Raw genomic sequence first — 23,379 nt, forward strand, 5'->3', positions numbered from 1 at the left:
TGACAAACTGCGGCCCTGGATCCCCTCCAGAGGAATGTAGTTTAAACATGGACTGGAAATGAGTTTAGCTGCTGCTGCCGCTACAGTTGTAAAATAATACAAATTTGTATTCCAGCCAGTATAAATATAAACCGTGTCCTTTTACAGCTCTCCATGAGACGTGAAACGTTGTGATAAGTAAATCGCGGTGTTTACACATACTTGTAGCTTATAGGTGAAGCTGCTATTTTAGAGCATGTCATTTCCAGCCTTGCCCTACTGGGCTGCAGCCTCTTAATGACATGCTTCAAGACTCCCTGAGCCACATGAGTATGACTGAGGAGAAGCAGAAGAAGAAGAAGAAGAGAAAAAAAAAACTGTCCAACCCCTCACAAGATTTCCTGTTTCATGAAAAGCGCACATACCGTGAGTCATATAGGGCAAGCCCAGCCTGGCGTGTTTATCCTGCCCCTTCCAGCGCTGTGGAGGCATTTTGGAGGAGCAACAGGCGGACGGGGAGAAAAGTCCGCTGAGTCTGGATATTAACGCGCTGTCAAGGCTTCGCTAAATTAATGAGAAAGAGGGGAGTGTGTGTTCCGGTTCTAAATGGAGCTACTTCGGTTTTCCGCTTTTTGGTGTGGAACGATACTCTTTGGTAGTATCGCGCTCGTGCAGGCGGGTGAGTTGGACTCTAAAACTTGCATAAAAGTTGCCAGAGCCGCTGCTGAGTTTTGTCACAGCTGCGAAGTAACTTCGGGGGAGTGTGTGAAGCGCTACGCAAAATCGAACCGCTTTCTTTTTACGAATGTGTGACGCGTAAAACGCCGTTTTACGCACTGCTCGTGTAGAGTTATTACAGCTTTATTTAAAACTTAAACTTCACACACCTTTCTCATTCTCTCTGAAATGTCAAACCATTTAGGTTCATGTGCTGAACCTCTTGTAGTGTGAAGCCAGCCTTTGGGGGGGGAGGTTGCATCACCTTCCTTTAAAGCTCTCCTCATGGGCTATCTGCATCTGATGTGCAGCCACATTCCTCCCCCTGAGGAAGAGCACTTTACCTTCATCAGTTTAACACTCAGCCCCAGCGGCTCCAAGTGGCTTTAGATGCTCCTAATCCTCTGCGCCCCCCTCTCTGCAATTATATGTAGCCTGGGGTGACAATTACTACCATTCATCCCTTCCATAGCCCGCCCACTGGCTTTAAATGACACGCTCTTTCAGAGGAGTCGCTCTAATTATATAATTACTCCGGCTCAGCCACCTTCCTACCACTCAGACATGGACTGTGGATGTGAGCTGATTTACTTCAAAACACCTCACCACCCCGCTCCTGGCTACAGTTTCTAAATTGCTCTGTTTAGTCTGGAGCCCAGGTGTAATATTTTGATGTTTTTATCTGCGAGGGAGTCTCTCAGTTAGGACCGGGCCCGAAAGCAATATCTGTATCTGTCTGCAATATCCTGACAGCTTCTTGTGAAAGTGTCTCTGATTGCACAAATAGGATGTCATAGTGCTTTAGGTTTGCTGCTCGTCGTACAGCACGTCTGCTGCTGCAAAGCCACAGGTTCAGCCCCGCCCTGCTGCACGGGTTAACTGACACAGTAGAATCCCTGTGCCTGGTTTGCAGCGAACACTACAGCAAACACTACACACTTTTCTCACGGTGGCGTGAAAGTCAGATACTGAACGGGCTGTCTGCTCGCTAAAAACTAGGTGTCACTTCCCTAGTCTAAAACGTTTGACTTTGCGGTCACGTGACCAGGTCTCGTGTAAACTTTTTAACCTTCTTTAACGTCGTTGGAAAGTAAACAACCGTCTCTCTTGGTTTGGTCGTTGCGTACCTGGATGCAAGGAGCAGGTTCGGCTCTCGGCTCACATGAAGTCATCACACAGCTGAAGTGTGGTTGTGTGGGTGTACTGTACTAGCACCGTCACATGCTTTTTAACTTCCTCTGTTTTGCTTTTCGTCTTTCAGTCTAGCTTTTTGCAGCATAAACACCTACAAGAAGCGTTGTGGGAGTATCGCCATTACATCTCCTGCTCTGTTTACCCCGTAGGCTCCCAGAAAGCGGCCTTATACTCCTTACTACACATCATCTAACCTGAACCGGTCGAGCCCGTAAAAACATATTTTTATGATGACGTCTCAGCTACGTTAGTATCAGGGGTCGATCCTGTGAATCTTGGAATATCCCTCTTTAAAGATCATGTCCTACCCTTAAAGCCTCTAGATCTACTCGTACGTTTATGAGAACCGGTTGAAAGAAGGGAATTTTTTCTTTTTCTTAGTTCCTCCTGACTGGTTTACATCATTAAAGGTCTCTCGATTCCCCAAAAACTTTGCAAAACTCTCTCTTGAGACTCATGGACGTACACCGATGCATAATATTTCATCGCTTGTCTCACTTTTTCTTATTATTTTTTTTGTTTGTTTTTTTATTCTTTTTTTTAGCCGCACAGCACCTTTCTAGACGGGGTGCCGACTCATTTGATTGACAAATTAGAGACTTCTAACAGTGAGAAGATGCCCCCACGTTTCCTTTGTTTGTTGTTCTTTCCTGTCTGGCAGTTGTCTCCGTAGATGATTATTAAACCCACAGGCAGTCATCACACAATCCCGTTTGTCTCAGTGATATATGTCTGCCTGCTGGCAAAGTCAAGTCTGAACAAGACCAAAGGAGGTGGAAGCCACTGCACACTGCTCTTGTTGTTCAGACTTCACAGGGAAAAAAAAAAAAAACGTGTCCACCCCTCTAGCGCGAAATAGTTTGGATTTTCTTGTGGTTGAGTATGTGCTTCTACTTTCAGACAAATTCCTAAAAGATCCCCGTCCTTTAATTAAAAGCTTTTCTTACTTTTAATTATATATATATTCCTATTGTTGAACATCGTGTAAAAATAAGAAGAATTGTTCATTTAATGCAAAAAGGCTGGCGATCTTGGTAAACAATTCTGTGAACTTTAGCTCTGAGGCCGCTCTAAGTGGTTGCAGAGAATAGACTCAACGTTTTTTTGTTTTTTTTTGTGTACACAGCTCACTGTCTTTCCTCTTTCACTTCCTCTCTGTCTCTCTCCAGATGCCTCTGGCCTAATGAAGATAAGAAGACTGTGCAAGTTTTGTGACGTGCAGGCAACCAGCTGCACTGGTAAAGGGTGGTGCAAGGTGGACTGTGAGATCACTTCTATCTGTCCGCACGCGGACGATGTGTGTGTCAGTATTTGGTAAGTGTCCGTGCAACTGAAAGCTCTCAAATCAAATTTTATGGCTGTAATGTGAAGATTTTGAACATTTTAGTGATGATGCCTTTATGATGTCAACCTTCATACATACGCAAAGAAGGGAGGAAATGAGGGCTCAGTGGATACTGTTTTATTAATCAAATCAGGCTCCGTTTCTCACTTGAAGCCCTAAAATTTCTTCCTTAACACGACCTTTTCCCTTTGACCACTCTGTCAGCCAGCGGCCTGCTGCAGCCAGTCGGCTGGATTAAGACGGCGAGCACGCACTAACCACCCATCAGCATCAAATGTGACTCTGAATGCAGCAAGCAGCAGGAAGCAGATTTGTGTTAGCTTACATCCACGCTGCTGTTTCTCATTATATTAGCGATGTGGCGGGCGTGTTATGAGCTGAGGTTAGCAGAAAGCTAATGGCACATGGACAGCGGCACCTCTTTAAAATGTCTCTCATAACCGCGCGGCCAGCGCCGCTCAGCAGGAATCCACAATTTGAATATGTAGATTTGTGCGGGTTCAGGTTTTTCCTTTTTTTTTTTTTTTTTTTTCCCTCCTTGTAATGGCTTTTCAAAATTTGTCTGTTTGTAACTTTGACCTCGATGTTGCAGTCATTTGCATAATGCTTAGACGGCTTATAATTGAAAGAGACAATTTACAGCGACTGCTTCATCGCTGCAACGCTGAAAAGATGCATTATTTACACAATGCAGACCGTGAAAAGGCTGAAGAGGAGTGCGGCCCACAAACGTAACCAGCATTTTCTCTCTCTCTATCTTTTTGCAGGAGGAGGAAAGACGACAACATCACCTTTGATACCGTGTGCCACAACCCAGCTCAGACACTGTACGGCCTGGTCCTGGATGACTACAACAACAGCAAGTGTGAAATGAAGGAGATAAAGGGCATGGGCTCGGATTTCTTCATCTGTTCCTGTTCTGAGGATGAGTGCAACGAGAACATCTTGTTTAACCCAAGTATGTGAAACCACCATTAGTGTTAATTTAGATGTACAGATGTTAGCTCACTGTTTGTACTTTGAGCTCTATCTGGCCCGTTCACAATTTCCATCCACAAGCGAGAGATGCATCGGCCTTTGTGGTAAAAGCTGAACTGTATTCACTTTGTAGTCTAAACTGTCTGCTTTGTTGTCCAAGCAAAGACGATTACTCAGAGGTTGTTGACAGTAGCTCCCTGCTGTGAATGGAGGCAAGTTTAATGAGAACCCATTTGCTCCATTGGCACTTTAGGGAGAGTTGTAGCATGTGTTGTGTGGTCCAGACGAGGCCTAAATGTCATGACCCAGACTGAACGTTGGTTACGGCAAGTGCTGGGTGTTCCAAATGTGGGCTTGACATTAATTACAGCAAGTGGAGCATGAACTAAACAAGGCTCAAAGGTTGTTAGCTGGGGTCTAATGTAACGTTTTTCAGGCCAAGGACCCCAAAGCTGATGGAGAGATTAAGTAGTGACCCTCTACCAACTATATGTGTTCTATAATAAACTCGGCCTAGTGCTATTTATAAAAATACATTATTATCATTTTACATTCAATATTAAACTTTCCCTTTACTAAAATTATGTTGGATTCATTTTAATGTGTATTTGATGAAATATATTAGATATTTATAGATTTATAGCTCTTTAGTACTCTACTCTTTTTCCGAGAGGGAGTTCAACACCCTGGTGGTGCGTGTACACGGGATGGAAACGGCGGTGGGTGGTCTCAGGATCCTTTCCATGGTAAAGGATCACCATACTGTACATATCCAAGTGAAGAACACTTTACAAGTTGTATGCATGCCCCTCTATGCGATTTCCTGTACAGAGTGTTCACCGCAAGGTGCAAACCTTTTCTGTAAGCCTCAATAATATAAAGTCTGAATTAGACTTTGAAATGAGAAAATTAAAAGCCGAAATGGCAGACTCAAGTGAAGATCGGAGTAGGCTTGTTAAGAAAACACAGTGGAGGCAGTCTGATGCATGAGCACTTCAAATGGCACTGGGTCACTAGTGCTTATAGAAGATGTAACCGACCCAGAAGACACAAGCAGCTGAATAAATTCTTAAGTGTATGGTGATGTACTGTCTGCTCAGATACAGCCTAATGAAGCAAGCATTGTTGGCAAATGATCTGAAATGTGCTGTGAAAGCAACCAAGCAGTTAAAATGGGACATGGGGTCATTAGAACTGGACCACGGAGCAGTAGAAGGAGGTGGCCTGGCCTGATGGATCATATTTTCAAGTACAAAAACGTGGATCTCTGGGTGTTTGTGTGTAACTGACCTGAGGAACACAGTATTCGAAGAAGGCTTCGTGAAAATGATATTTCCCTGATGATCTTCCAAGATGTAGGACTTGTTTGAGGAGCACAACATCATGTTCAGTATACTGACTGGACCTCCAAATTTCCAGTCTAGTCACGTGTCTGTGGGATGTACTGTACAAACAACTCTGAACCACAGATACCACAACGCGTCTTCAGAGGTTTAGTGGTGAGTCCGTGCCTCAGACGGTTAGAGCTGCTTTGGTAGAAGAAAGGGGACTTGGAAAACACTACGCAGGTGGTTATAATGCTGTGGCTGATCGTTGTAGACCTGTAAATGTGAGCTGCATCTGGGCCAGTTCTTATATCCTGTCTGGTAATAATTTTCCGTGAGTTCATCTCTTCCACATTACACACAGTCACCTGATCCGTTCCTTATATAATAATAATAATAACTAGCATAGCTTTGATTTGCACAAACTTTTTCAAAACCGTTTCATCCGTCTCGCTGCAGTGGTTTTCTTTCTATAGCGGATCAGCTCTGCGATAAAAGGGAAGGAGAGGAGCTTATGTATCGGCACTGGATAACCAGGACAACACGGCGAACGTCATAGGCATGGTTGCACTTACAGCGTTACCCCACTTCCTATCAGCTTGTCATGTAAGTCGTCACGCGTGAACGCTAACACGTGTGCGCGGCCCTAGCTCTCCAAGACACACGATTACAAACAGGTTCTGGAGACGTCGTCTTGCAGACTCCAGTTGCAGCCCCGGCCCTTGGAGTCACATGTATTTTGACTACAGCATCCCGGCAATAATAACACTGAGGTACATTTCCGAGACCTGGGTCTGCAAAGGAGGCCAAATTGAAAGCATCTGTGCGGAGTGAAGCACGTCATGGAAACACATGAGATCACTGGTGAGAATGTCTGCGCTCTCTCTGTAACTTCTCAGTGACTGAAACGAGACGGTTGTAATGAAGGAGCTCCAGCTGAAACAATACCAGTAAATTAAAGTCAATTTACATCTTGGTGTATTAGTTGGTAACCAGAGGCCCGCAGTAAAAGAAAGTATTTTGTTTTAACTGAGCTTGTGTTTACGCTCTTATTTTCCCATAATTAAATGATTTAGGACACTTTAAAAGTCGCTTAAGCCATTACTTAAGTTGGAGGAATGTTGTTTGTCACATTAGAGTCCTCTCTTTTCTCACTACTGTAGGTTAATGGTGCTTTAAGTCATATTGTGACCAAAAAGCTTTGGAAATGGCACAAAAAATATATATAAAATATATATTATTATATTATATATTAGCTTAGACTATACCTTAATTGAAGCAGAGCGATATAATGGGAGACTGGATTGTTATTTATCTGAAACATCATACACCACTCAGCCATAACATTATGACCACCTTCCTAATATGGTGCAGGTCTCCCTTGTGCAGACAGCGTTGACTCATCAAAAACGTGGGCGTGGGCCTTCTGAGTGGTGTCCTGCGGTGTCTGGCAACAGGATGTTGTTAGTGGGGGCCTTTGGGTACTATGAGCTGGGGGGGGGCCCCGTGCCCTGGTCTGGTCTAGGTGGGGGTGTACATGTCTAAGTAACATCCACATGAATGCGACACCCGAAAAGTCTCCCAGCAGAACATTAACTTGTCATTATTGTTGTCTCACATCTACTGCCAGTGGTTTTAATGTTGTGGCTGATACACAGTAAGTCTGTTGTCAGTCTCCTCATTATACTCTTGGGAGAGAAAATTGACAGCATTTCTCATTTCTCTTTTTAGTTTCAACATTACAATATCATGAACAGCTTTCAACTTAAGGGGAAAAGTAAAAATTTAACTCGTATTCCTGCATTCAACATTTTGAACAAGAACCAAGGGGTTCTGGCTGAATCTGGCTGAGACGGTCCGGGAGGCACAGTGACAGGTTTGTTGTGAGAAATAACTTCTCACTCTACAAAAATCAAAACAAACTGTCTGGCTGGGGCCCTGCAGAGGATTTCAGACATGTGGTTTCCTGTTTAGAAAAAAAAGGAGAGAAAATCGAGAGAAGCCGAGGGTTTGGCTGGGCAGACCTATCCATTGGCAGCCCTCCCTTATTTCAACCTGACTCTGCTCCCTGCGTCTATACTTGCCTCTAAAATCGTTTTCTTGTCAATTCCTAAAAGGAAAATATGAGCTTTATTACTGCTCTGACACGTTTGCCTTTATATATTATGCAACCAAACTCTAAACTAGATTTTGAAGTCATAGGGAAAATGTGAAAAATATCGCATATAAATGATTAAATTTAGAACTCATCCAACTGGGGGCCTGTTGTCTGACGGTACACTTTTTATAGGTCGGTCTTAAAAAAAAAAAAAAAACTGGACCATAAACGCAGCACGAGCCTAAACTTTCACTGTTCTCCAAAACCGAGGCAGACGCAGCGCCTCTTAAAATATAAGAATCAGACGCACACCATAAAGAGACACAATATGCGGTCGACTGGGTGACGGTTTGGAGTAGATTGCATTTGTGGCCCAGACACTAACTTCAGCTTTGTGATGCTTATAGACATTCCACAGGGAAGGAGCGGGCCCGGTTTCTCTGTTCTGAGAATATTACTTCACTCTCAGCTAGATGCCGATACCAGCTGCCACAAAGCAATTTGAGTTTTATTTCTTTATATTGAGGGGAAAACAAAAATGTTTGTGGTTAGACCAAAAAACAGCAAGACAAGTGGAAAAAGGCAGCATCTATAAGTTATTATTATTCTCTTGCCGTCAAACATAATACAGCAGCTCACTTATGGTTAATATTGTAGGATTTTAATGATTGTAGGATCTTAATTAATACTTGAAGCTAGTTTTGAAATGAATCAGTCGTTAAAAACATCACATTTTTCTTCTGTGGAACCGGTTCAAGCAACTGTTTTCAATAGTTTTATGAAGCTGAACAAAGCTGGAACTTGCGTGGGCAGTTATGCTGAAAATGTGGGTTATTTTTCTGGCATATTTTAAATTTTGCGCACTTCAGCACTTTATTGTTGATTGTGTGAATTGTACCCTGTGAACGTGTATAAAGTGTGTTTGTAAAAATAAAAATAAAAAAAATCTTCTATTGAGTGAAATCAGCATTGTCAGTAAAGTTTGGAGGGAAATCTTCTTCTTCTTCTTCTTCTTCTTCTTCTTCTTCTTCTATAAAATGGTCAGAAGAACCATTTTTCACATGTGAAAACAGGGGATCTAGTAAATTTTGAGACCAGGTCAACACCTTGTGCTGTTTTTCATGTTTTTTGAGTTGTTTCTAAACAGTATTTTGCATTTGTGACATGCTGCGTCCTCTTGGGGATGGCTGCAGCCATCAAGGAATATCATTGATATGGGGTGGGGGGTGTCTGGTCTGGTCTAGGTGGGTGGTACAAGTCTAAGTAACATCCACATGAATGCAAGGTCCACAAGTTTCCCAGCAGGACATTGAATTGTCTCAACAGCTTCATCACCTGAATGGGTTTTCTAGTTCCATTCTCATGATTTTAATCCTTTGACTTCTTGTCTCCTCAGATTCCCACGTGGTGGCGGTCATCTTGGTGAGCCTGGTGCCTCTGCTGGTCATGGCCGTCATCGTCATCACTTCCTTCTACTTCTACCGGGTCTACCGCCAGCGCCAAGCCCACTCCAGGCGCAAGAAGGGCGCTCCCCTGGACTGCGAGTCCCGTGCCATTATCACGGACGACGAAGGCTCGGACAGCAGCTCCACGCACGCCAACAACCTCAACCACAACACGGAGCTGCTTCCCATCGAGCTGGACGTCCTGGTTGGGAAAGGACGCTTCGCGGAGGTGTACAAAGCCAAGCTGAAGCAGGGCTCCTCGGTCAGCGAGGAGCAGGGCTTCGAGACCGTGGCGGTGAAGATTTTCTCGTACGAGGAATACGCCTCCTGGAAGAACGAGAAGGACATTTTCTCGGACGCAGACCTGAGACACGATAACGTGCTTCACTTCCTCACAGCGGAGGAGAGGAAGTTGCAGAGGCAGTACTGGCTCATCACGGCCTTCCAGCCTCAAGGGAACCTCCAGGAGTACCTGTCCCATCATGTAATCAGCTGGCACGACCTGTGGCTGCTGGGGTGGTCGCTGGCTCAGGGAGTAGCTCACCTTCACAGTGACCGCACCCTCTGTGGACGCCAAAAGGTGGCCATCGCGCACAGGGACATAAAAAGCTCCAACATACTTGTGAAAAGTAACCTGACCTGCTGCCTGTGTGACTTTGGCCTGGCGCTCCGGCTGGACAGCTCGCTGTCTGTGGACGAGCTGGCCAACAGTGGGCAGGTAAGGCTTTCTAATCTCCCCTCAAGTTCAGGGGTCATTTAATCTCACTTCTGTGTTGATCTGAGCCCTACCGTGGAACTCCCCGAAGGTATTTATGAAACCCCGCACAATGCGGCGCTATCAGTCATTTCTGATCCTCGTCACTGAGAGTCTCTAAATATGTGGCACTCTCTTTATTTCGGCCCCAGATGAATAACCCCGATAGGAATGGCGTTGAAAGTGTTCTTAGGTTGTTATTTTTTTATTTTTTTTTCTGTGGTCACAAGATAAACAAGCCCGATTGATTCTTAATGGGCTCATTACACTGATGTAACAGGCCACAGAGCCACATTAAACTACGTTATGAGAATGAGTCATTATGAAAAGGCCTCACTCTTTCGCTGCGCAGCACACCTAATGCATTGTAATGTCCTTAATGCATTTTCAGGAAGCGCCGGCGAACACGTTTTCAAAGCTGGTAATTACGTGAAGACAAGCAACGCGTTGATGAGCTCAGTACTACCTTCGTGTTTCCAATTATTTTACACGTCCGACGTGTTTTGATGCAGATAAATCTGATGTGATGTAGCGCGCGGGACAGAATTGCCACCTAGAATCTTTCCCTAACACGTTCTTGCCATATAAAACGATACTCTCCTCCTTCTCAGGTGGGCACAGCCAGGTACATGGCCCCAGAGGTGCTGGAGTCCAGAATCAACCTAGAAAACATCGAGTCTTTCAAACAGGCCGATGTTTATTCCATGGCCCTTGTGCTGTGGGAGATCATCTCCAGGTGCAGTGCAATCGGAGGTAAGCTGATGATGATGAAGAAGTGCTGTTGCTGCTTCTTTGTGAACATAATTATTTGATCCAAAAGAGCCGCGAGATATCAAAACCTCCTCTGACTCCATGAAAAATATTTTCCCTTTTTAGACTGAGCAGTTTTAAAGTGAACCGCTGGCTTGAGCTTAAAATTAATTATTCATGTATTACTGATTGTGTAACGTCTGTGATTCATTATGTGAGTAAATGTTTTACTTCGGGCTTACTGCGGGAAGTAAGACACATTTTCATTCGCTTATTTCCAAAGGCCCTGGTTTTAACATGCATCCTCAGTGATCTGATCATCAGGGGCCAGCGTGAGGTACAGAGATGCATTCAGGGCGCGTGTGATATCCGATCGGTCGGGCCAGATTTGATGTCCTGGACTCACTTTTTGCTACTATTTCCCACGTTGCTTTGAAAGTATGTGATTATTTAAAATTAGCATAAAACATCAGAAGCTCCACGTGTGGAGTTTCTTGGAGATGTTTCATCTGAGCAGTGTCTGTTAACGAGCTTTCACACCTTAAAACCGGAGCTGATAAATGGGTCGTTGTTCAGATTCCTCCAACTAGAAGCGAGTATCTCGTCAATGTTTAAACTTTTTTAGAGCTGAGGGAGCTACTTGAATCTACTACGCGTCCAGTTGCCTGCTTCTCATCTCTGTTGGGTGTCAGCATGTGGTCACGTAGCCATGCAGAGCTGACTCACCGTCTCAGTAATGACCGGGGTCTTTATTTACCTCTTTCACTGGTGCAAGTTCTTCTTGCACTACATCACTGTTGACTTTACCGCATGTATGCCGAGTTATAATATGAGCTTTGTGTGGATTTGTAAAATAACTTAGTCAGTTAACCTCCAACATAAAGGAGAAGATAGAATTTACCCCATGGTTCAGAGACGGCCAGTGTACGTTTTGGTCATTGGATTTTCTGTTCATTAAAATACAAAAAAAGTGGTTATTTGATTCTCATTCTGAAATTCCAAAATACAAAAATGAAATTCAAGGCATTTTTCTTCATCAGACTCGAGAATGGATAAACACAACTTTAAAAAAATGCGCATATTTCGTGTAAAAGCTAAAAATAACTTGATGTAATCAGGGGACAGTGAGCTAACAGCTAACATTACTATGATATGCGTGCAGCGATTTCTCCAGATGACAAGCCTTGTTTTCCCGTCAGAGTGAGGTTCCAAAGACATTTTAGCCTGAGCTGGCTAGGGAAGCTACAGACAGAAGTCATATTTGGGCGTTCTTGCACCGTCCTCATATGTGCTCTTACTTTGAAAACGCCAACTTCCGGTTGCAAAATCTGAAAAACAAAAACAAAAAAAAAACAGCACTTTTTTATGTTTCTGTCTTTCAGTGACCAAAACATACACAGACCAGAAATATTAGTGGTACAGGTGTTTCTTTGGTTTGGTTTTGTGCAGTAAATATGGTGGTAGGATGTAGCACTGTCTAATTGATGTGCTATGTGTATATCTTGTTTTTTATTTGCTGCCCTTCACATCCACCATTTTTTTGGTTTATAATCATCTTTTTTTTTTAAAGGTGACTTCTTAACACATAATATTCTGTCTGGTATCTGATATCACAGTTTACTGTACCAATGTTAACCATTTCCTAAGTTAATAACAGAGATTACCACTAGTTCCTGTGTAAATCAGAGATTAGCCTGTGTCGCTGATTGCATGGGAAATCAATGCGAGCGCTGATTGATGAAATTCCCTTCGAAGCCTTTTTGTAAATATCCTCAGAAACGCTGTGAGGAAAAAAAAAATGACCTAGCTCGCTTGACCTCTAAGGAATACAAACACACTGACTTCACCAATTATGAGCACAGTGACCAGCTCCACCTCGGGTTCGCTCGCTGGATGTGTGACAGGACTTATGTGTGAGTCGTCGGCGACCCATTAGTCACGCCGGGTACAAAATCTGAGCCCGTCGAGTTCGCAATCCATCTTGTGGAAGTCTCAAGGATCAGCCTTCACTTCACTAATGCGCCGTTACTTGTGTTTTGTCATTCTGCAGCGAAAACAAGGTCAGGATATGTACAAATAATAGAAATGGGTGATTATCTGCAGACGAACCGCGGCGCAGTATTTCATGTCGACAGTCGGTCGTTTGTTTTCACTTCCCTTTAGTGTCTCTGCGGCCCTGTTTGTTTCTGTCACCGGCCTGTGTCTGTCTCCATTGTGTCAGAGCAGTGATTGAGTGCAAGATTTGGGCTCAAACGCTTCTACTTTGGCTTTTTTTTCCTGTTTTGGCCCCTCGATCCCCTCAGGAGGCCTCCTTGAAGTGCAGTGCCCAAGAAGAAAATAGTGACCCATAATCCCTTTTAGCTTTTCCTTTCCCAACTGCAAGAATATTTGCCCCTATGGGTGCATGTTTGAAAAGAAAATAGACTATTTCCTGTTTTGCAAAGAGCCAAGTCCCAAGACACTGTTTGAGATAACTTTGTTAGTACGGATGTGTCTTTTTATGCTAGGACGTCGATGTCCTAATGTCTTCTGGAAAAAAAAAAAAGAAAAAACTGAACAACATCCTTAACTCATCCCCCCTACACCCTCCTCTATTTCATTCATTCCCTAGCCGTTCCATACTTCCAAACACGCTGCTTCCAACTTTACGTTTTCCTCCCTGTCTGCCTCTCCGTCTGTCTCCTCCCTCCTGCCTCGAAGTATGTGAGCCAGAGGTTAATTATTCTCCAACTGCAGTGCACACGACACGCTTGACAGTCATCCAGGTTTACTCACGCCAGCACAGTCAGACAGTGAGGACGGTCTCGTATAGATTGAGCCGATAGGGAGAGCAGAGGGTTTTCCCCCCGACATCTGGGCTAAAGATAGACGCCTTGTTGCTTTTCCTGTGTTCTGTGTATCTCTTTCCCACTTTTTTTCCGCGCTCGGAAAATCTCTCTCTACAAACACTGGGATGAAATTTGTGCTTCATTAAAGCCAAAAACCCCTAGGAGATATTGTCATGCTGAAAGATTAAATCTCTGTATAAACACGGCCAGTCTCCCACTTTCATATAAAGGAGGAGAGAATAAGGTGTGTAAATGAGATGCAACAAAAAATCCTCTCCCAGACAGTCTGCCATAGCAAAAATCTGGTATTGATCGTTGAATCAGAGCGGCATGAGAGTAAAACTGATGTGTTTACAGACAGCTCTTAAAAGACCCGCATTCTTTGGCGCTTGCTGGTTCTCTTGTTTTTCCCTGAACTTGCCCGAGCTGTCCCTGGAGGTCGGTGAGTCACCCACGACTCCCTCGGAGCTCGACTCGCTCGAGACAAAAAAACAAAAAAAACACGAGCGCGTGAAAACACACTCACATATTCGGAGTGACACATCCCAGGGCATCATTTTAATGACTGGGGTGAAGCCCCGGTTTCCTCTCTCGTCTCTGATGCCACCTGCCTGTGTGCGCCGAAGACAGATGTCTGATCGGCGCATGCCGGGCGTATAGACGCTCTGTCACAGCTCCCTGGGCCGCGGTCTGATCTGAGATCTGCCAGGCAAAGAGAACACAGCCGTCTGTCGACAGAGTCAGTGAGCCAGCCATGAGCCATCACTTTAGCCTCCTTTATCTGCCCTGACTGTAGGGGAAGAGGGAGAGGGAGATCAACACACCTTTTGAGAGTAGTCACATTCACGGCTCAGGCCCTCTCCGTTTCCTAAAATGCTTCTCCTGTATAATTTAACTGGTACTGATTTAGGGCTTGGAAAGACTATGAGGGCGTTTTCCTCGCGCGGGCGGGGCAAACTAAGGGGATAATAGTGGAGTGGCGCTGAATGTGGAGTTGACGGAGAAATGCTTTCATTCCCTAGAGGGAGGGGCTGGGCTAGACTGGAGAGGAGGAGAGGTTAGGGCAGCTGCTCTCCAGATGTCAGACTATCAGCCCCTCCGGAGCGGGACGGCCTAACGGTGTGGTTTGCGAACTGTATGTACGTGCGCATTTATGCGGGCGTCGCCATGGCGCACATTTGGGGACAACTTTTGGACCTTAAACCGCTTCGTCGGGGATGAATTAGCGACAAAATGCGCGCACTGAAATTTGGTTCGGCTGAAGTTTGCATTCAGAGCAAAAAATAGTTTCCTGGTCTCCTTTAATCGGTGTAGCTGATAGTTGGGGTATTTATCAGCTGTATGTAATGGTAGGGTAAGCCTCCAGGGCTGACCTTGCGTCCCAAAGTAAACTCGGCTAATGTGTAATGTACGAGCATACATCTGTAATGTATGACTTTTACAACACAAAACAAGTGTCGCAGCCACCGCAGCCTAATGAAAACCAGCAGAGGCGGCTGGGAGTCGATTAGTCAAGCCGTTGTTCCAGACTCTCACACAGACTCTAGGAAGCAGACAGCGTTCCTGTGATCACATCACTAATTTATTTCCAAGTACATCAGATGAAACTCGTGTTTAGGGGACATTTTTTATGGCTTGTGGGGAAATAATGAGACATAATTGTTAAGTCGGAGGAGCGATGACACGAGGCAGGCTTAAGGGCCGACACTGGTCATCCTGTGAAAGACAAAACGCTAATCCGCTATCGGAAATATGACTGCGCGGTCATGGATGGATATCACGAAGCTGCGAGATGATGCCATCTATGCAGACATTTATATACGATAAATTTAATTTCGGCTTCGCATTCCCAGGCAGTTTCTGCAGGCACGCCTGCCAAGTGGCAAGAAAAATAGACATTAAGGGATGAAATATGTGCAAGGGTTGCAAAATTCCCATCACCGCGTGTCAGCTGTCGTAAGGACGCGCAGTGTAAGTTTCTCATTGTTACTGTGCTAAACTTGTTAAATGGCTTCGCGGAAATCTTGTCAGGGCGCAGTGTGTGTTACTTCTGCACAGCCCAGCATTCCTCACTCCTCCAGTGTCTTTTTTTTTTTTTTTTTCCATTAGCTTCTTCTGGTTCAGTTCAGAGTTTAATTTAACGTCTGCCTTTACAAAACCATCCTTCCTTTTAAGGCAGGATTGAGTAATCTTCCCCATCCTGGAATACACACTTAAGTTTACACTGCAAAGTGTTCCAGCGCTAGCGTGATTCATATATTTTGAAACTGCTGTTTGGGGAGAGTTTAGAAAGTGGATTTGAAGACTTGTCTAAACAGCAAAAAAATACTCACATCTGTCTGGTTTTCTCTTAAATGTTGACCAGTGTCTGGCTGTAGTTATGTTTAAGCATGAATACCCAACCAAAAGCAGTTTGTGAGCAGAAAGAGGAAGTTTCTGCCTCTGAGAAGAGACCTCTGTCGTGTCCCAGAAGGTTCCAATTCCTGTCTGCGGGCTCCGTAACTTCCTGTGGACTTACTTGAAACACGTTTTGAAAGAAATGAAAACCTCATCTTACAGTAAACGCAGCAAACTGTTTTTTTGTAATTCCTTACATTTATTTACTCGTCAGCATGAGCAGTTTTCTGTAAGAGAAAACCGACTGGTTCTGCTTTGGTCTGATGTGTGGTATTAGACACAGAGTTCCTTAAAGAAAGGTTCTGTGTGCATTTAGTATGTTTGCAGTCTGGGTGTACAGTATGTAGGGAGTGTTTTACTAGGTAGCTGATTACATGAAGACTCACCTGACTTGTAGGCGTATTGTTTGAGAGGTATGTATAGCATATATATAAAGAACAACCCAAAAAAACATGAAGACCAGGACAAGGTGTTGAGCTGTTTTAGAGGAACGAGGGAGACCTACACAGTATTAGGAAGGTGGTCATAATGTTATGCCTGATCTCACTCCTCTTAATGATCTTAATTATCCTGGCTAAACCCAATATCGCTCTAGATTCTGTTGCGTAAGAAAGCTGGGACAAAGCCAGAGCTCTACTGGTGAGCTACTTTAAACTCATTGACGCCAAGGGTAAAAAATGTGATAACAGTGTTTCTCTTCAGCAAATCCCCCCTCTCTCTATCAGGAGTTCTTCAGTTGTTTGTGCTGCCAGTGTGCTATTTAAAGTTGGCAACATCTAGTTTTAGTCCAGAGCGCACAGTGGATCCTTTGAGAGGCGTGGTTGATGCGTGCGCCGTGGCCATCTGATCTCATCTCTCTGTTCCACTCTGAGTCTGCTTTGATTAACCTGTATCACATCCTAATTTCCCGTACCTGTGTGTGCTTCCACGTGCAGAGGTGAAAGAGTACGAGCCTCCGTTCGGGAACCTGAGGGAAAACCCATGCGTGGAGAGCATGAAGGACAGTGTTCTCCGAGACAGAGGAAGACCTGAGATCCCCAACAGCTGGATCAACCACACAGTAAGAGGCACCACACGCGACTGCACACGAGAAAGAGCGCATTTTAACTTCAGAAACCGACAACTATTTTGGATGACTTGCTGTCCAAACGTCAAGTGTATAGATTTCCCGAACAGCCACGCTGCACAGAAGGGCGAGTGGAAAAGTGTTTGTCATAAAGATTTTAGATAGTGGTGCACATTTTCAGACAGTCCTTTAGAGGATATTGGAGGATATTGACAGAAGTATTGAAATGGGTAAAAAGAAAACTCTATAAAAATAGCAAATTACAGTCATTTCCTCACTGACTAGCTCTCTCAAACCGTTCTCTCCTCTCTTTATTTCTCATTAGTTCTTGTCATGGCACCAAAAATAGAGTAACATAAGTAACCAAAACCAAAACGGTCTTTAACCTCCTGAGACCCGAGGTTTAGTTTCGTCCTGTATTTTTAATTTCTCTAAGGTATTTGGGATGAGTCAGACCTAAGAAGTATAAAAGCTAAGCATCATCTTTAACAGGAAGTAGTAGTTTTTGAAAAAAAAACCAATGTCCTCATATGTGGACACTGGCATTATTTCAATATTTATATTATAATAAAGTCACCAATGTGTGACAAAATGTAAAACTGTTTATTTTAATACCTGAACATTGCGAATGAAGTCCCAACGTCCTCAAACGAGTACTTGCCAATTAGTGAGGTTGTAGCTTGTTGCTATTGATAAAAATGTGTTGAATTTGCGAACTAGAAGTGTTAATAAACATAAATAAATAAGTTTTAACCATAGAATTTGATGGGGTTTTATTCCTCATCTGCTTTTGTCCTGATTCATCCTGTAGAATGAATCCGATAAAATGCCCGCCATCATGTTTTTTACCAACTAGTGTATTGACCCTTTGCTACCACTACATGGCAGACTAAAGTGTCCACTAACGTGGACAACAGGTTTTAAATGAAGCAGAATAAGCTGCAATAAAACCTAAAACTTAATGTCCCCATATAAGGACGCAGAGTCTCAGGAGGTTAAAGTCCTGAATCAGCAGAGAACCTTTAAAAGCACAAAAAATAATATGATTTGCTTTTTAGCCTTTAATTAAAGATCACTTGAATCATAAAGGCAATTGCTTTGACACACACATGAATACACAACAGCATGCGCAGTTTCATCCTGAGGTGATGATGCACACTTTCCCCCCCGAAGTCATTTTGAAGTCAGTTGACTGACTGTTAACTGTGGTCCACTGCTCCAGGGCATCCAGATGGTGTGCAGCTCCATAGAGGAGTGTTGGGACCACGACCCGGAGGCCCGCGTCACGGCTCAGTGTGTCGCCGAGCGCTTCGACTGCATGGAGTACCTGGACAAGCTGTCGGAGCGCTCTGACTCGGAGGAGAAGATCCCTGAAGAGATCTTCGTGGTGGATGAGAAGTAGACTCAATGGCAGAAACACCGCCCCCTCCAGGGAGGCTTAAGCATTACAAACCTGCTGCGTGGACGTTAAAGGAGCCCCAGTGGACGCATCGTGTTGGGTGGGTCGGTTGAACGGACATGTTTGGCACAGGGGCAAACTGGAAAATCACATGAAGTGTTACCAAAGATGGACTACTTCTACAAAGTATCAGGATGGACTCATGAACAAACAGGGAGATTTGCATTATAAAGCTTTTTATCCAAATAATATTTGCACTTTACAAATATCTATGCACACCAAATTATATATATATATATGTATATATATATATATATATATATATGTGCAGTGTCTTTCTTGTTTGGACAACACATATCAGGAATAGGAAACAAAGGGATGAGACATATTACACAAAAACACTACGCATACGGGGGGGCAAATGGTGCAATGTCAAATATGTAGACCCTTAATGATTCTAATACCCCCCGATTGTAGTGCATTCAACTACCCACTTGGTTGCCAGAGGTGGAGGGGTGGTCAAAGGGACGGGATGAGATGGTGCAAATAGAAAAAGCTCAAAAGAAATAGAGACCCCAACCAAGGCAGTAACACGCAGGGAAAGCTGATGCCGTATCTCAAGGACTATGAACTGTAAAATAAAGACAGCAAGATAAGCCTGAAAGGAAATGGATGCGTGTGTGTGTGCGTGTGTCCGTGCGTGTGTGTGTGTGTAAAAGTGTGCGTGCGCATTACTTGTCTGTTCAACAGACCAAGAATCTAATGCCCAGAAAATGATCTGTATCATTTTTTTTTTTGTATTAAAGTGTAAAGCCATTATTAAAAGTGTTACTACAGTATACTCATTACTTTTCGATTGCTTCTTAACGGGATGTTTATCCACCATTATTAGTCTTAATTGAATTGAATTCTCCCGCTGAGAATCAACAGACTGTGTAGTTTTTGATCATGATTCCCTCCCATATAAAGCCCTAGTAAGTTCGCTTCATGCTCAATTGACAGTGACGGAAGAATATTTTATTGCTAATTAATTCTTTTTTTTTTCTTCCTTATATATCGTTATTTCACGTATGCGTTTACCACAGGAGCGGAGAACTCTCAGCCCATCAGCTGCTCTCAGGCTTGGAACAGGGAGTTTATGTCCTGGCGCACCGTGACACGAACTTAAATCATATCAGTTCTAGCCACGCATGCAAAGCCATACACATAATTCTGGCATGTGAACCTGCACATTCAATCATCCATTAAATACACAGCACATGCACATATTGGCGCACACACATTCCCTGTTCTCCTTTAAGAGCTGAACGATATTTCATCCTTTATTCGATGATCATACCGAGACTTCCGAGAGTCTTTTAACTCCGGATGAAATGTGACAAATCTCTGCATTGCAACAGGTTTTAAAAGTGGCAGTTGTCTGCTGAATGACATGCGGAGTGGCGCTAAAAGTGTGTGTTCTTACTGGATAAGGCTGAAGCACAGGGCGTTCAGCGGGTCTGTGCCGTGTTCCATAGACCTCTCAATTTCAGCCCACTGCTGACTCAGACTACAACACGTGTCTACCTGTCTGTGTCGCTGTATCTGCCTGTCTGCATTTTGCAGGCAGCTGCTTTCAATTCTTCCACCGGGCCGCAGAACCTACCGTCCGTGAAGCTGTTGGCAAAACACAGCTACTTAGACTAAACTATGAATCAGTGCTTAGAATAAAATTACGATTCAAGTGGTATGAGTGTGTTTTAGGACATTTAGCTCTCTTCTGTCAAGCCGCGTGAGAGCTGCTCCCTCCCGGCGCTCATTCTGTTATGTAAAAACGGCCTTTGTTTCGTCGAAAAACGCGCCAACCAAGGCCGCATTCTCTGCTGAAAATGAGCCGTTCCATTGTCCTTCCTACGATTGCCATGCCCTGTTTACACAAACTATGCCGCGTGGGCGAGGGCTGCGCCGCGGATTCGTCGGACACCGCTGAGGGACATATCGCACATGCGGGATGATGAAACATTCATAATTCTGCATTATAAATGAATGCATCACCACCATTTGCTCTTCGTCTTCCTCCAAAAATAACGCTTAAGTATCGTCGAACCGCGTGATGCCAATCGTCCTGCGGAAAATAAGTCCTCGAGAGGGAGGTGCATGTTTAAAAGAACGCGATGGCCTCTAGATTTCTTCTGGAGTGCTTGTGTTTGACAGAACGTTTGTTAGCGTCAGCAAAAGGATAAGGACGTCTCCATTTCAATGGCAATGTCAAGTGAGCTTTCACCATTTTATCGCAGGAGCCGTCGAGCAAGGACGCTCTGAGGACGCCTGTGCTCTCAGGTTTGTTTAACGGTGTGCAACAAGTGTAAAACCATTTCATACGGAATGAATCATCAGCCTCATACAGTTAGCCACCAATGAGCCTGTGAGGTTTAATCCTGTTATATTGCTGTAGCTTGCAAATGAATTCACTTGCTTTTGGCTCTAAGCAGAAGCATAGCAAAGAACAGTCATTTAGTTGAACTTTACTGTTTAATTATCGCAAATCCTCCAGGTCTGCGATGTGAGTGTTTGCTTTAATTTAGGTAACATGGGAGGCTGTGCACATTTGTTTGCTTCACTGGCAAGCAACGCCGCAGACAAATGTCAGCCCGGATGTGCCCATCACCTGCATGTAGCCTTTTAACCAGTAGAGGGAGCGGTGGTTCCACGGGACGCTGCACACAAAGGCTTCGTTTGTGTCTTCTGCAACAAACTGAGTTCAGGTGCTGAAGTGCAGAATCCAGGAATTCAAAAAAAGAAAAAAAGAAAAAAGAAAGAAAGCTGTGCACTGTGAAAATGAATGGGCTCAGCTCAAGATGTCAAGATGTGACAGGTCTTTCTCTTCCCTTAACTCAGCAGAACTAACCAGCCACCAACCGCAGGATTCCTGCTGTGTCCCGGCGTGACCTAATTGCATTCAGGTGGCTGCTGTTCATTACTTAACAAATTTTCACTCTTTCAGTTGAGGCCCTCTCTTCATCTCCTCCCAGCGCCCTCCGTCATCTGTCTGTGAAAACGCATCGCGAAGCTTGAGCTGCTCTCGGCTTTCCATTAATGTCTGTTAAACCCCTCTCTACCTGTGGCCTCATGTGGTCCCCAGTCAGCTGATCAATCATGGCGCTTGTCCTTCTTCCCCTAACCTGATTAACGCTTGGAGTGGGTGGCCGCGAAACAACCCAATCATTCGCCTAATGCGAACAGGCAAGCGCTCACACAACCCTCAGGTTTTCTTAATAATCCAGAAGGAGATACTCTCCTGCCAAAGTCACTTATCATTCCCACATGCTGGTTGCCGTGGCAACGCCTCATACATCAATCAAAGCTGCCGGGGAGTGCGTTGGCTGGCGAGAGCTATAAACAATATTTTTAAGCTACAGTAAGGAGATGACAAGGAGTACAAATTGCTCCATACATCCACGTCGCCTCCCCTCTCAGCTCCGCGGGTCCTGTTAGCGTCAGAGGCCAATCTCCCCCATCAGCCCAGTCATTTACAGACTTCTCTTTTTCTCTTTTTTTTTTTTTTGTACTCCAAACACCCATGCGATTTTGATGTTCACTTGACATATTACAAAGCAGCCGCAGACATTTTCAGGCCCTCAGCTGCGATCGCATGCGGGCGGCTGTCCCGGGGACGGTGTCCCTGGGGAGATAAGAGCAGCAGGCGGCTCAGGCCCAGAGATGGAGAGATGCTGGTACCCATGCTGGTCCTGGCAGATATTTATTTTTTTTTTGTTGTTGCCTCCCGGCGGCGGCCTTAATAGTTCTAATATTACGCTCATTTCCTCGTGCCTGAATGAACTATTGTGTCATTACGCGCTAAGCTGTAAGCCTCTGAGAGTGTTTAATAGAAAAGTAACTGCATATCAAGGACAGACACCGCGTAGCACGGTAACGGATGTGTTTGATATGAAGGTTCTCCTCTTAGGGGCTTTACATTAAGATACCGTTTTAACCTGTCATTAAGAGACAACTCTTAATGATCTGGTCGCTGGAGCCCTTAAGGACGGTGGCAGTCCCACATCAATCATCTCCTAGTTACACGTATGGTGTGATGATGACTCATTTGGCTCAGCATAACTGTGCGCCGTATTAATTTGTTTATATGTAAATAATTTACTGACTGCCTTCCCGTTCTTGTCCGCGAGAGACTGCATCGAGACCGATGTGACTTCACAGACAACTCATTCATTAAACAACTACAGAGATGTTATTCTCAAAGGTCAGCCCGAGTTGATGTAAGACACAGGATGCAATTAAAAAGTAAAAATGCAGCGCCCTCCTTTTCCAGTGATGAACCTTGACTCCAGGGGGCGTGATCAAACATCATGAAAATGTTTTTTTGTTTTTTTTTTTAAATGCACACACAAACATGTGAGGAGAGGGACGCAGCATTTAAATATGTAAGCTCAAACTCACAGAAGTGCTTGCAACTCACATTCTGAAACAGCTGGTGCTCTTTGCAAACCCAAAAGTGGGGCACTTTCTAGGTGTCGTATCATAGGTGGTTGTGAGTGCAAAATGTTGAAAAGTGGCCATCTGGGGGACTATTTTTTATTTATTTATTCTTTTTAAAGGCCCAGATATTTGCCTGATTTGCATCTTCTGCACACGTTCTGCTTTCATCAGCAATAATTTTTTAACTAGTAATGTCAGAATGTAGGAAAACGTGGCCTGGCTCTGTAGGTTGAGGAAATCTCTTGGGACTTCTAAAACTCCCAAACTGACCTTTTGTATATGTGCTCATATCATTAATGAGGTTTAGACATGCTGGGAGACAGCTTTTTTTTTTTTTTTACTTCAGAAAATGCTTGACTAGCTGCATCCTCCTGTTTCCAGTCATTACACCAAGCTAAGCGCCTTCTGACTCCTTCATATCGATGTCATTACACGTCAATACGGCAAACGAGCCGCGGTAAAGCCGCCTCCTCTCCCACTGTCTGTGTCCTCATCGCAAAGGCTAGCTAAGTTTAACTTTATTTGAAAGCCGTGAATTGCGTTCTGTCAGACGACCGATCGAGGGCGACCAGGAGGAGAATCGATTGGACACGGGCTCGGCTCAGAGATGCATGCTGCAGACCAAAGG

The 23,379-nt window shown here is 44.2% G+C and overlaps 1 protein-coding gene across 2 annotated transcripts; it reads left to right on the top strand.

The window, feature by feature from the left end:
- Positions 1–248: 248 nt before the first annotated feature.
- On the top strand, positions 249–19,116 carry LOC125020371 (TGF-beta receptor type-2-like). 2 transcript variants are annotated; one of them, XM_047605696.1, is made up of 7 exons: positions 249–405; positions 3,060–3,204; positions 4,003–4,193; positions 9,033–9,799; positions 10,447–10,588; positions 16,746–16,870; positions 18,099–19,116. In XM_047605696.1, the coding sequence occupies exons 1-7, from the start codon at positions 282–284 to the stop codon at positions 18,276–18,278; spliced, it is 1,674 nt and encodes a 557-aa protein (XP_047461652.1). In that variant the 5' UTR covers positions 249–281; the 3' UTR covers positions 18,279–19,116. The 2 variants fall into 2 exon arrangements, with proteins under 2 accessions (XP_047461652.1, XP_047461653.1); XM_047605697.1 differs by lacking the exon at positions 249–405 and adding an exon at positions 444–658.
- The last annotated feature ends 4,263 nt before the right edge of the window (positions 19,117–23,379 follow it).

Source organism: Mugil cephalus, chromosome 14 (assembly GCF_022458985.1).
Source record: "Mugil cephalus isolate CIBA_MC_2020 chromosome 14, CIBA_Mcephalus_1.1, whole genome shotgun sequence".
Lineage (NCBI taxonomy): Eukaryota > Metazoa > Chordata > Actinopteri > Mugiliformes > Mugilidae > Mugil > Mugil cephalus.

What these genes read in the sequence shown, in the direction of transcription:
- LOC125020371 (XM_047605696.1), top strand. Translation starts at nt 282, where the DNA reads ATGCTTCAAGACTCCCTGAGCCACATGAGTATGACTGAGGAGAAGCAG. An exon ending in TCATGAAAAGCGCACATACC is followed by an intron (nt 406 to 3,059) that starts GTGAGTCATATA and finishes GTCTCTCTCCAG; the next exon opens with ATGCCTCTGGCCTAATGAAG. An exon ending in AGCTGGCCAACAGTGGGCAG is followed by an intron (nt 9,800 to 10,446) that starts GTAAGGCTTTCT and finishes CCTCCTTCTCAG; the next exon opens with GTGGGCACAGCCAGGTACAT.